Below are 13654 nucleotides of genomic sequence, written 5' to 3'. Positions count from 1 at the left end.
CGTGTTTGCCTCTATAGTACTAAAATAAATCTGATTGTCTACCTTTTTAACTTTTTTTTTTAATAGAGTATGAAGATGGTGATTTGTCATCCTGGATAAACAGAGAAAGATTTCAAGGTTATCTTAATGTAGATGGCTTTACGCTGTATGAACTTGGAGATACAGGTGAGATGCTCCTACCACTAAACTCTCTGGCATCTCTTGTACTTAACACTAAAGAAAAAAATAGTACTAAGAATGTGGGTTTTTTAACCTCAGAAATTAATTAAAAGAGTTGGTAGTGCCAGTCTTTTTTTGATATTGGTGATTCCTGTTTTGTTGACCAGAGGCTTCATCCAAAGCCTATCTAGTCCTTTTCTCACAACATAAAAATTAGTGTATCTAATCCTGTAGTCCCACATCTAATCTTTTTGTAGTCCCACAAAAAGATTAGTGGGACTTTTTAATTTAAGAGCAGCTTACGTTTTGCATAAATTATATATTAATTCTTGGAATATCTGCAGGGAATTTTATGACTGCATTTAGAAGTAACACATATCTAAACACATCCACATTTGATACATCTAATGGATTCAGATATCTTTAAATTAGATATGGTAAGGAAGTGGGGAGAAGGAGGTACCAAAGTGGACCTGTACGGGAATACTTCAGCTTTTTTCTCTAGTAAAATCTTGTGCAAGGCAGATGAAAACTTTGCAGCCAAATGACTTCTGGAATAGGCAGATGACTGGTGCTGCTCTTAAGGGATACATACTTTGAAGTAGCAGAAGAAATACTTTTAAGTGCAAATTTTTTCCAGGTCAGGACACCTTATAATCTGCATTCTGTTTCAAAAGAAAAATTTATACTCAATGCAACTTTAAGTTCTTTCAGGTTTTAAAGATTATGAAATATCTAGGTTCTTAAGTGTTTGTGAAACTAATATTGTTAAACCTACAGTTTAAAAGGTTATTTACAGACATGCTGTTAGAAATTGTTTAAATATAGCATATTTCTTCCTGTTAAATTTTTGTCTAATAATTCCTCAAATTACAAAAAAACCCCAAAAAACTATGACTTAATGGAGAAACAATCATTTATTTTAAGGGCTTTATGTATAAATACGCAGTAAGTACCTGGAATTTATCTGCATCTTCTTTTCCAGTCTAAAAAGTCGTTGTCTCTTATATTCACTAGGTAGTGTATTAGGGTATGGAAAGGGGTGGGGAAAGTGAGAACTGAGGTGGGACGGGAGGAAGCTATTGCTATTCCCTAAGAAAGCCTAGGTTTGAATGATTGTTCTTGCCCTAAAAATTCTTCAGTATTTCTTGGTTCTTAGGGGGGAGTGCTTTCTGTGGTGTGGTGATTGGTAGGCATTGAGCAATAGATTGGCTTGGTGGGGCAGGGTTTGAGTGGATCACGGCATCTAAAGAGACTTAACAAACTGTTCTTCTGCACTCTAGAGGCTTTAGTTAATCCAGCTGACGACTTACACTTAAGATCTGCTTTCCGAACAGGATATACTTGATCTGGAGAACCTTTGGCCAGCTTTCTAAACACGTTTTGATCTGGTTCATCTTAGGAGGCTTTGGGGTTTTTCTTTCTTTTGATCAGAAAAACTTCCCAAAGTGAATCCTGAAAAAGATCAGCATATTCTGGTGTTTGGTCTTTAAGCTCCTCTGTCAGAGGTCTGTGAAATAAGTTTTGGGTTTGCTTGTTGGTTTTGGGTTTTCTCTGATGTAATGACATTTACTGGCAGAGTCTAGAATTTCCATGTTTTTTGCCATAAGAGTATTACTGCACATTTTCAATAGTGTGAAAAAGTCATTAATGAATCCATACAATAGTGATTCAATCACTTACAAACTGATTTTAAATGCCATTATATAACAAATGTTTCCAAAACCTCAGGTATGTGCAGATATGCAGCTTGATAGCGAGTTAAGTTTTATCTGTGTTTTTCCCCATTTAAGTTCTTTATCTATAGATATTCTTTTCATAGACTGTTAGTGGTGTGGCATTAAGCCACATATTTATTTTCAGTAGCATTAAGAGAACCACAATTTGGACAGCTGGAAGAGGATATTTGGAAGCAAGGTTGGTTTATACTTAACTAATTCTTGTCCCTGGAGAGTATCTAACCTTCTTAAGTTGGAGTATTTTCCGTCTGAGAATGTGTTTCTTTTTAAATGCTTTCAAGTATTTTATTCCTTATTGTAGGAAAACTTGTGGCTATTGCAGTTGTTGATGATAAAAACTCTTCACTGGAACATACCAGGTACAGAATTGAGCATTGGTGACACTATGGGAGAAATGTGCTGGCATGACGCAGAGAACTGGGGAAGTTTCTTAAATGTTAAGAAACGCTATGTTAAGTGAATGGTTTTAACTGGTGGATGTTCTCCAATTTCTGACTTCAGCCTACTGAATTTACTTAATTTGTGGCTCTGTTGAAGCACATGTGAGTTCAGTGAGATGATGGGAGTTCCTGTATCAATCACTCTCTGCCCTTTGTTAATGAGATCACAGGAGCAAACAGTGATGACATAGCTTTTTAAAGCTATGGTGTCATCTTTTAAATGTAGATGAAAGTAATTGAGTTCAGATTATTTTTGAGATGAACTTAGTAAGTTTAAGCAAATGACTGTTCTTCAGCTTGGTTGCTTTAAAAATGAATTTAGTGGTGCTTATATATTGTCTGTGGGACTTACATTAAGGAGGGGTGTTTTCAGTTGAGTTGGTGTTTGCTGAAGAGACTGAGATGAACAAGACCTTCCTTGTCCCTTTCTGATTGCATGCATAATTAGACTAAGAAAATACTGTTCAAGTACTGTGTATGCTGTTCTCCCAGACTACTTTTGGATTTTCTTCAGAGTCACAGTCCTGCATCTTCAGAAGGCAATAGATGGAGCAAAGCAGCCTGACTGTTTTATCACATTAAGACTGTGGTAGATAGTCTTTCAACCCATAGGAACCAATCAAGATGAGCAAGGTGTTTTTTGTTAATGGCACAGGGAATGCTTATTACTGATGAGTTACTACTTGTTGCTTACTGGGGGAATCTTAAGTTTATTGTTTGCATTTTGACAAGGTGTATCCTGGATTATCAGTGTCACTTTTTTTCCCCCCCTCTAGACTAAAATCTATTATTCAGGAAGTTGCTAGAGATTATCGGGATAACTTTCACAGGTGGGTACACATGGTACTACAATATCTTAAATGAACTTCTGCTTTAGCCTTTCTAAGACATCAGTCATTTTTTTCTCCATGAAATGTGTTGTAGTGCCTGCTTTCGTATTCATATTTACTAAGACCATTCCTTAACTGAGTGTGTTTTGGGATGCTGACTGTCTTGTAGATTGTCAGTTTTTGAATTATATTACTGAATGTGTGCTCTCATCTTCAGCTATCGGAAAAATATTTAAGGAAGAACTTTTGCTGAAACCTACTATTCTGCTTTCTTTTTCATCCTGTGTTTCGCTGCTGCTCTTACAGGGATTTCCAGTTTGGCCACATGGATGGAAATGATTACATTAATAGTTTACTAATGGAGTAAGTAAATTGTTATTTGAATGTTCTTCTCTTGTACTTGTTGCTAAGTATATTTAATTGAAAACAAACTTACGAAGAATTATCACCTTTCATGAGTTAAAAATTCAGCGTGTAGTATAGTATTGGTTGTTTGTTAAATTAGACTGCATAAATATTAAATGTTTGGTTTACTGGTAATGCTGATTGACAAAGTATATTTCAGGTCTATTTTGTTAAATTAATTAGTCTAGTAGAACTGTGTTGGTTTTTTGGATTTTTTTTCCTTTATTAAAATTACAAGGCACTAGACAAAAGTTATGTCAGTTTGTAACAGGAAATATAAATAATGGTTATGCCTTATCTATGGTTTTAATTTCTGAAGTGGCACATTTCATTCCTGATACATTTTTAAGACATGCATAGAAATATGCTTCTTCAGAGAAGAACCACCAAATGTAATTCATCATGGAAGATGTCTGCACTTGATACGTACATGGTACATTTTGAAATATATAAGTAGTTTAACAAGATTCCTGACATTTGCCCTTGTCTAAAAATGCATGATTAGTTAAGTTGCTTGGCCTTTACAGTTGACTACTTGTTCTCCTCTGGCCTTTTGAGTGAAAGAAGGGGAAAAGCTACGGTCAATATGCCAGCTCATGCCTTTCTTGGGCATCAAAGCATGTGTTTGTGCCCCTAAAGGTTCTAGGAGCTTCACAGGGACTCAGGAGGCACTAGGTCTGTATTTCTGTGGAATGTCTGTGATTAACACCTGAATACAGTTAATTTAAAAACAGCTGTGTCTCAATTGAAATTAAGTGATGTGACTAATCTGGTGCTTTATAGTTGCCAAAAGTGAGACCTTCCTCAAATCATTGCTTCTCCTGTGCAGGCTTTTATGTCTGAGTACTGAGCTGTTTCAGCCTGTTTATCTGCCAGAAAAGTGCTTTTTTTGGCTAGGGGAGTGGAGGAGATACTTTGCAGATCCAACAAAACCCTTAAATGTCTTCCTGTGTATTTTGCCAAGTACCAGAACCAGTGCAAAGAAGCAGGGGAGGGATGTAAGGTCCCTGGGGGAAGAAAATGAAGGGGAAGACAGAACTGCCATTTGCAGCAGTTAGTGATTTAGTGCAAGATCTGTTCAGCTGGATTGTTTAACTTAATCAGCAAAATGCCTTATTTTATAATTTGTAGTATATGTGAAATTGCTGTTAAAGTACTCATAGGCTTTTAATTATTTTGTAAACAGAGTATATACATTTCCAGCGTAAGTGGAAAGCATCAAAAGAATGCAGAAAAATGTTCAGTGTTTTAAGTAGCTGCTCTTCATTTGGCTGCTTGAGTAATTAGAGTAAAACCGTATTGCAAGTGGTCCGGTTTTCCACTGGATGGCAGCAAGTGGAAATAGAATAAGCCTCCTGAATAGCAAGAAAGCTGTTGCAGAATACTGTTCTACTATGCTAGATGCACACAGGAACAAATTCTGTTTCTTCACAAAGGACAAAATATTGTATGATTCGTGGTGGTAGATGTAGTAGTCCCTGATAGAAGTACACTTATGAACTTGGCTGTAACTCCATTAGCAGACATCATAATTTCTTTCTTCACCAGTGAATCTCTGTACAGCATGTAAAATTTGTGTGGAGTTTATCTTTCAGCTGTGCTACAACCAACTCCAAGAACCTCAGTTACCAGACTGTTAAATGCAGTAGAAGCACTTTTTCTTTTTTTTGGGGGGGGGGGCGGGGGGACGGGATGGGGACACACAGGGTGGGAACAGATATCCTCTATGTCAGAGTAATAGAATTTATTCTGTTCTGGCTGGGATGGGATAAGGTGTTTTGACAGAGGTTGATAACTTTTTACCAGGCACTTGCAAAAACGCCTGACTTGGTTTGATTTCCTGCTATTTACATTTATTGTTTGTTCCTAATAAATAGAGAATAAAAATGTCAAGGTAAAAATTGTATTTAGAGAATCTTATGTTGCAGGTTGTTACAGTAGACAGTTTTGTTGTTTAGTTGTGTTTTTTTTTTAAGTTCCTTTGAAAGCGTGATGTTATTTTGTTATCTCTGTAGTTGGTCTTACATTTTCTGAGCTGCCACCATACTTTCTACTTGAGTACTGGGAATGTGGTCTGCACCTTAAGTCTCAAAGTAATTAGCTTTCTGGGAGTTCGGAAAATTTTCACGTGTCAGTATTAAACTTGTTCACCTGTAGGTTTGGAATTGAATTTAAATTAAAAAAAAAAAAAGAAGCCTAAATTATGTTAAGAAAATTTGGAATAATTTCTATTACTTCAAAGAATAATGAGAATCTTGAGTAAATACTAAACAGTATTTTCATGAAATAATTGATTATGAATTGATAGCCACAGTTAAGGTTGAGATCATCATCAATATTACATGGATTACAATTGTACATGGGTTGAGGCACTATTAAACAAGAGTAAAAATGTGGAAAACCAAGGTTTGTGTTGCTTCTGCTCTGGAGGAAGGCCACCTAGTATTAAATTCATTATTGACAGAACTGTAGAAAATTGGCAAAGAGTACAAGAGATTTTTCACCTTACCTAATGTATTTTTTTAAATCTATCTTGTTGGACAATGCACTTGTGCAGTATTAAATTTTGCTAAGCCTAATCTAATTTTGACTTTTGTGTTAGTTTGAATAGTAATTGAATACTGGTTTACCTCCAGAGATAATTTCTAATCTTTCTTTTTTTCTTTCTTTCTGATTCTGTGATATGAAACAGTGCTTGTGAAGGTTAATGTCAGCTGTTGAGTAATAATTGTTTAAAAGCTCTGTAGCTCATCTGCCATATCTAAAAGAGACATAGAAAACCTTTGGTTGGTATGGCCTATTCTTTTGACTTGACACAGGTAGAAGTTGATTGATAGGCCTCATCAGTTGGACCATGGCTGTATGGGATTGATTTTTTGGATTATGTTTTTGCTGTTGTGCACTAAAACACTTAATGTATTCTGCTAATAGTATGTCATATACAAGGCTACTAGCTGTAATCTTGTACTAGCTGGTAAGTCATAAGGTATCTGATTTGCAGTCAGTGTGGGTATGTAAAATGCAGTAAGCTTCAATAGCACCACTGGCACAGATTTGAAGGAAAAAATATCAATGAGAAACATACTTCTACCATTCAGGTGATTCTCTTCCCTCTAGAACTCATACGGTGTGAAGTTTAATGGATACCCTTTTGAATGATGTAGGAGTTATCTGAATTGCAGTGTTTTACACCGTAGTTCTTTAAATGTATAAACGATCTCTTTTATGTTTTCAGTGACTTGACAATCCCTACTATTGTTGTATTGAATACGTCCAATCAGCAGTATTTTCTACCAGATAGGCACATTGAAAACACAGAAGACATGGTTCAGTTTATTAACAATATCTTGGATGGTACAGCTGAAGTAAGTCCTCAATGTGACTTGGAATATGTTGGTTGGTATTTATTTCCTTAGGTCCTGAAGTAGCGAAAAAATTGGTTACTCTTATTGTTATACCATGTGTTTTGTCTTGCTGTCCTGTCTGTCTTCCGGTCTTGGGTGCTGTCAGTGAATACGTGACTGATTCCTTGAGGTGTGCTGTTGCTTGCTGTTCTGACTGCAGAACCTCTTGTGGAGAGCAAGCTTTTTTTTGTTTATAGCATAATGTTAGCTGACTTCTCTTGATATTCCTTTTACTGCTCTCACTGGTAAATTGAGAGCTTTTATTCATCTCCTGGTTTGCTTTAAATGTATTTGTTTAAAATTTACTTTATAGTGAATACATAATTCAACTTAGCCTTTATTTTGGCAGAAAATTAATAAATTCAGTAGCTTGATGTATAATAGGTTCAAATTCAAAAACCATAGTATACTTGCTTTGCATATTACAGACAGACACAAGCTTACCCCTCTCTCTCTGCTCTAAAATTAAAAATGAGCTGGCCTTTGTTAAAACAGCAGAATTAATAAATCCATCTGGACTTGATGGCTTGGACATTTTTTTAGTGCTGGGAAAACAAACTCAGATTCCTTTTTCCACTCAGTATACTGTTAAGTTGAACAAAAGGCTACGTTGTGTGAATTTGGAAAGAGATCATGGATCAGAGCTTTCATTTGCACTTAGAGGGCAAGAAGGCTTTGCCATGAAGGGAGTTAGTGCTAACAAATCATTTGACTGTTTTCTGGGAGAAGCCTATGTTGGTTTAAGCCCCAGTTCGCTGTATATTGGATGCTTACTGTGTTAGCCAAATCCTACCTTACGTTATACCAGCAGTTTTATGTCATTGGGTGGTATGCTGTAGATAGTTTGAGTCAGAAGAGGTACTTTGGATTATTTAATCTGACAAATCGATGTAGCAACGTAATATAGGTATATTTGCTGTTGCAAGGTGAGGGGTATTCTTGTAACTTATTTGGTGGGTCTTTATTCTTTATTTGTCATTTTTTTTAATGTTTTTTAATTGCACTGAATTATGTTGTCAACATCTATTTCACTCTTTTAATACATCATCCTGGTTAAAGCAACAAATGAAATTGATTTCTCTGTTCTTTAAAGTTGAGGAGGTTTGTTTGTGATGCCTTGTTTTTTGCCATAGTGTCACTTAGAACTTTCTACATTCTGTTTGCAGTATTTCAGCTAGAATGATTAAAGAGCTGTCTAAGTTCACATCTCTATATGTATGTGAGAGTGCTAATACAAGACAGACAGCACAGGATGTACTTCATTTAAACTAAACGGTGTCTATAGTCATAAAATGGCATGTCTTTGGCTATATTCAGGCCCAAGAAGTTGTGCAGCTGTTGAGGAATGACAGTCTTCAAAGCATGCCTGTAAAAAAGTAATAGGATGAAGACTTTCAGAAACACAGTGAAATTTCTGAGAAGCATAACATTTCCCCACACCCTCCACCCTTCCATGGGAAGTCTTGGATTATTCAGCTTGACTTTCTTGTAATTTTCTGTAAGGTGATATAGGTAGCCTTCTGTGAGTCTATTTCATCTCTGTGGATTTTTTTGTAATTTGAGGGGGTTTGTTCAGGGTCAAGTGCGGATCAGTTGACTTCCAAAATGTAGTTTTGTTTCTCTGGCAACTTAAGACAAGTGAAAACTGGTCCTGTTAAACAGACAAATTGCCTTCAGATTCATGTAGCTATTTTGAAGACCGCTGAATTAAGTGCTAATGTAGGTATAGTCTGTTACTGCTTGACTGAAGTTTTATGACGTTTTTTACTATACCTCCATATCTTGTTGTTACTACTTAGATTTTTCTAGCTGCTTCTGTCATAGTCCATAAATAGATACCATCAGGTGCAGGGAAGTTTGGAAGATCTCTGCAACTTTATAGTTGCTACATCAGGACAGTTGGTAGTTTCTGTTGGTGTTCCTCTATGATGAGAGAGTGGAAAGCCAGCCCACTGTTGAAGCATGCACTGATTTTTTTTAGAACGTTCTTCGTGAGACTGTTGAAATGTTTATCCATGCTTGAGAAGTTGGGAGTGTCTGGGCATCATGAGATGCAAGAATAATTACTTTTCATTTCCTTCTAAAGGGACTTAAGATTGCAAGGTCTGAAGAATGAACTTTTGGAATCATAACTGAAAGTGTCAGCAGTTTTGACATGGTTCCGTTTGAAATTTCAGGCACAGGGTGGTGATGGACTTCTGCAACGAATCAAGAGAGTAGTCTATGATGCCAAGTCTACTGTAGTAGTAAGTTTTATTTTTCATAAGATTAGATGGTGCCCTTGTCAATCAAGATGTAAATATTTTCAGAGAGTTTAGAAATATTTTTAGGTGTTTGTTTATAAGGTATATATTGTGTATCTGTTACAGATACATATACTTTATATTCAAGCCAAATTAACTTCTTGATTAAAGTTTTTAATAATATTTTGTGTGTTAAATATTCCACATACATTTGTTTCTTCACTTTTCACTCCTTTTCTGTATTAGCCTGACATGTATTTTAAGAGATAGTGTAGGAAAAATTCAAAACCTCCTCCTTGACCCTTCTGACATGCTTTCACTGAAATTGATAGCACTTCTATGTTCTGAGAGAAGTTACAATTTCAGTCTAATAAGGGGATTAAATACTATGTGAAGTGTAGTTTTAAAGCAGATATTTTAATCATCTTTCTTACAGGTTAATTATGCTTAACAGAATTTTGTTGGGAAGATGTACGCAAATCCATTTCTTCACTTGTCCTACACAAGCAAAAAACCTGTGCTGTGAATTTAAATTGAAACATGTTTCTGTATGAGTGGCTTCCAAATTTCGGGAAGTGTGCAGTGTTTAGCAAAGAGTTTTTGAAACCAAAAGTCCTTCCTCTTGTGCCATTAAACTACTCTTCAGTAGGAAGCTGTCTAATAACAGAATGTTTCTGCGGATCCCTTATTACTCAAACTAATTTTTGAGAATGAGGCACAAATTAGAGATGGACTGTCTCATTTGAACACTTTTAGAACAGTTGTTTCTCAAGCTTCAAACAATTAATAGGATATACAGTTGGCATGCTAGCACTAGCTATCCCAATGCAACATTGTAATATTTGAAATTCTGAGTCTTTTTCTATAAACTTATAGTAGGAATTGTTAAAATGATGATTCCTTCTTTCTGGAGGAGGGGTAGGGAACTTAAACCAAACAAAAAGAAAGAACATCCACCAAATCTAAACAACAACAAAAAAAACCAAAAACAAACTGGCTGTCATTTTGGATGTTTTTGCATAAATAGAGTAATAAGTACTAATGTGGTAATTTTTGTATATTCACTGAAAGTGTTTTTTACTTCAAATTTGTGTTTCAACAGTCTGTTTTCAAGAGTTCACCACTTCTGGGATGTTTTCTCTTTGGGTTGCCCCTGGGGGTCATCAGCATTATGTGTTATGGAATCTGCACAGCTGATACAGATGGAGGGATAGATGAAAATGAGGCAGCTAAAAAGGAAAACGGTGATCGGGAGCTCACGGATGAAGGCAGTGAGGAAGAACAAGAGGAGGAAAAGAACGGAAAATATACAGAACTTTCAGATGGAGAGCTTAAACAGAAAGACATAATGGAAAAGAAAAAAGACTAACTTGTTTAGCAAATGAATTCTCTGGAATTTCTAAATAGACTTATTTATCGAAGGTAGTCATTTATTGATGATCTTCATGAAAGAGGACCTTTTTGTCTGCATTATGGTAGTTTTGACTTGCATGTATTCAAATTTTCTCAGAAATTGACATAAAAAAATATGGATGTTCTCTTAAATGTCTTGAATAGATCAACAAAGACAATTTAAACTGAAGAATTTTGCAGGTACAATTCTACACCATTTTTTTAAGGAATTTTGAATCTTTCATTTCCAGAACAGTGGGATAAAGATGTTGTTACTTGACCTCAGTGTATGTGATGAACTACTACTAATATAGCCCAGCTAAACAGTCATTCCTATAAAAAGGCTGAAACCTAAGAAAGATTAAGACACCTGTAAAGTCTTTCAGAGTTTGATAGCTAAAGACAACTTTCAAATTTTCCAAGAAGTTACATGTTCTACCTGTTGCGCATTAATTTGGGGAAAAAAAACCCCAAACTTTTTTCCAAGAAGTTACATGTTCTACCTGTTGCGCATTAATTTGGGGAAAAAAAACCCCAAACTTTTCTATTTTCTCAAGTTAAATGTAAATTGTTAGGAATTAGAGGACTGGTTTACCTTGTAATAATACAATTATTAGCAGTCAGGAATGTTTACTTCATATAGGATGTGGGAGTTATATGCTAAATTCTTTATTAGTGCTTTAGCAGCTAAAAATATTCCAAAAGTACATTATAAACCTTTTAGAATGTGATTGCCTGTTAAATTGTTTTGTACAAATGCTTACACAAACTTACAGTGCAAATGATCATTAAGTTTTCTGAATCCACAGTATAAGTTGATAAAGGAAGAAGTAAATATAAACACCCTCTGATAATTTTGCATAACTCTCCAATGACAAGGGTTTTTGAATGGTGTTACATGTTTAAGGTACTTTTGTCTGAGACTGTTACCTATGCTGGAGGAAGGAATTAATGGAGCATAATATTACCATTCATAGAGTTTGGTCAATATAATGCATTTTTGTTACCTGTTTAACCATAAGTCACTTTTAATACAACCCTGTGACTGTGAGAAGGACTAATTTGTGTCCGGGGTTAAAATCTTCAGGGATAAGCTATAAAGAAGCTTTTGGCATCAATGTCAAGCAGAGTACCACAGAAACAAAACCTACGTGCTCTTCCTCTTAGTATTCATGCTGGGTTTTTGTTTTTTGTTTTTTTTTTTTCTTTTCCCTTTTTTAAGGGTATATTACTGTATAATACAGATCATGATGTCCTTATTAGGCAGCTTGATCATGTAATAATTTACTATGCTATTGCACTAAATTAAGGAATTTTAAATAAAAGACATTGGTAAGCTTAAACAGAGAAGTTATGTGTCTCAGTAAACCTGATGATGATATAAATCAGAACCAGGGAAAATGTATTCTATCCTTTTACCTTGTAGGAAAGAAACTTGTTTCTTCCGTTTAAGTAGCTTGGTAACAGCAGGCTTCATGTTGCAGTTCTGAGTACATTAAGTAGTTCCCTGACCTGAAAAGCTTTTGTTATCAAACAATATAAACAATATTTGAGGAGTTCAGGCATCTTTTTCAGAAAAATTCCACATCCGATTTTGAGTCCAACCTTTTTTTTTGGGGGAGGACAGTCAAAAAAGTGAGTTTATAGAATACTGAATAGCAGGTGTCTGATACTTTTTTTTTTTCCCTTTTTGATTTCTCATTTTTCTTTAAATGAATTGTCTTTCCTAATTTTTGTCATTATAGCTAATTGCACATAATGTCTTGAGTTTTCTTGCTTTTTGATTATTATTTCTTTCAGAATCTTTGAGGTAGTTTTAGCATATATTTGAAGAGTGAGATGTTGCTTTAGAAAGTTTTTCATGTGGCGTGATGCTTTTCTTAAAAAAAAAAAAATAATAATAAGCCTGTAAATTTTTTTGGACTTTAGCCTGACTCAGTGCTGATAGTCAAAACGTAGGACTATTAAGACAGTAATATGTTTTCTTGATTTGTCTCTTTTTTGTTAAGATTTCAAATACAGATCCATTACATATTTAATTTTAACTCAGGCTGGAAACTTAAAGCAACACAAGAACTGAAGTGGTCACTGGATCATTGCTTTTCCTTCTATGGTGGGTAGTAAAGAAGAAAAAATAATTCTGAATTCTGCTGCACTACTAAGAGCTGTTTTAACTATGAGCTGTTATTTTTTTTGGTGTTCATAACCAGTAGTAACCAAATAACTTGGTGAGAAATCTTCTGATACGAACCTGAATATGATAAACGCGGTGAAAGAAACAGATCACACTGGGATCTGTTAAAACTGTAACACTTAATGGCTAGAGTTAGGAGGAAAGCACGTGTCTCAGTGACTTCTGAACTATAATGTCAATCAGATATGTACTGAGCTGTTGAAAATTAGACTTTAAATGTACTGCCATTTTCATCAAATCCTTCTCCCAGTTATATCCAACAAGACAGGCACATGGAGAAGAAAAGCATACAAAAAGCATACAAGTTACAAACTGGGTGTCAGAAGTGATATGAATCTGAGGGGCTTGCTGTGGTCATGCAATGATGCTGTCTGAGGGGGGATCTGGCATTTTATTTTTTTTTCTTCCACCTCTGAAGGTTCCTTGAAGCAACTTCACTGTAATAACTTTGAATTCACAAAATAATGCTGCTTTTTTTAAGTCAAGTGTAAGCCTTTTGTTTTTCTGTAATAAAAACATTTAAAAGAGCATGTTTCCTTTGCTTAATTTACACTGTTAAGCCTAGATATTACACATTGTTTAGGAGGCCATTTTTCCTGGGACGATTGTCGTAAATGTAGTTTAGGCCCCAAGTAATGCGGTACAGAAATGCAGCTGGTACGTTTTTAAAAAAAATATGGATTCATCCTGTCTGATGCCTTCTCATAAACATTTTGAAAATTCTTTCTAGCTGTAGGAGTTAGTGTTTCCTTGTCTTTGAGTGGTCTAGCAGTATAAAACGAATGCATTTCTGAAAAAGAAATTTTAAAATACCAATTAATTCCACTGCTAGAGTTTCAGTAGCAAAG

At 35.2% G+C, this 13654-nt stretch overlaps 1 protein-coding gene across 3 annotated transcripts in view; it reads left to right on the top strand.

Moving 5' to 3' along the window:
• The window catches only part of TMX3 (thioredoxin related transmembrane protein 3), a 30829-nt gene extending 17495 nt beyond the window's left edge, over positions 1-13334 (top strand). The window contains exons 10-16 of one of the 3 annotated variants that reach the window (XM_080381148.1): positions 67-165; positions 2200-2257; positions 3115-3168; positions 3475-3531; positions 6809-6938; positions 9155-9223; positions 10323-13334. In XM_080381148.1, the coding sequence (XP_080237274.1) occupies positions 67-165; positions 2200-2257; positions 3115-3168; positions 3475-3531; positions 6809-6938; positions 9155-9223; positions 10323-10589 (734 nt within the window). In that variant the 3' untranslated portion in view covers positions 10590-13334. The other 2 variants (XM_080381149.1, XM_080381150.1) reach the window with 2 other exon arrangements.
• The last annotated feature ends 320 nt before the right edge of the window (positions 13335-13654 follow it).

This window comes from Falco punctatus, assembly GCF_963210335.1.
Source record: "Falco punctatus genome assembly, chromosome: 3".
Classification (NCBI taxonomy): domain Eukaryota; kingdom Metazoa; phylum Chordata; class Aves; order Falconiformes; family Falconidae; genus Falco; species Falco punctatus.
Note: the sequence above shows the minus strand (reverse complement) of the source record. Positions and strands in the feature narration are given on the sequence as shown.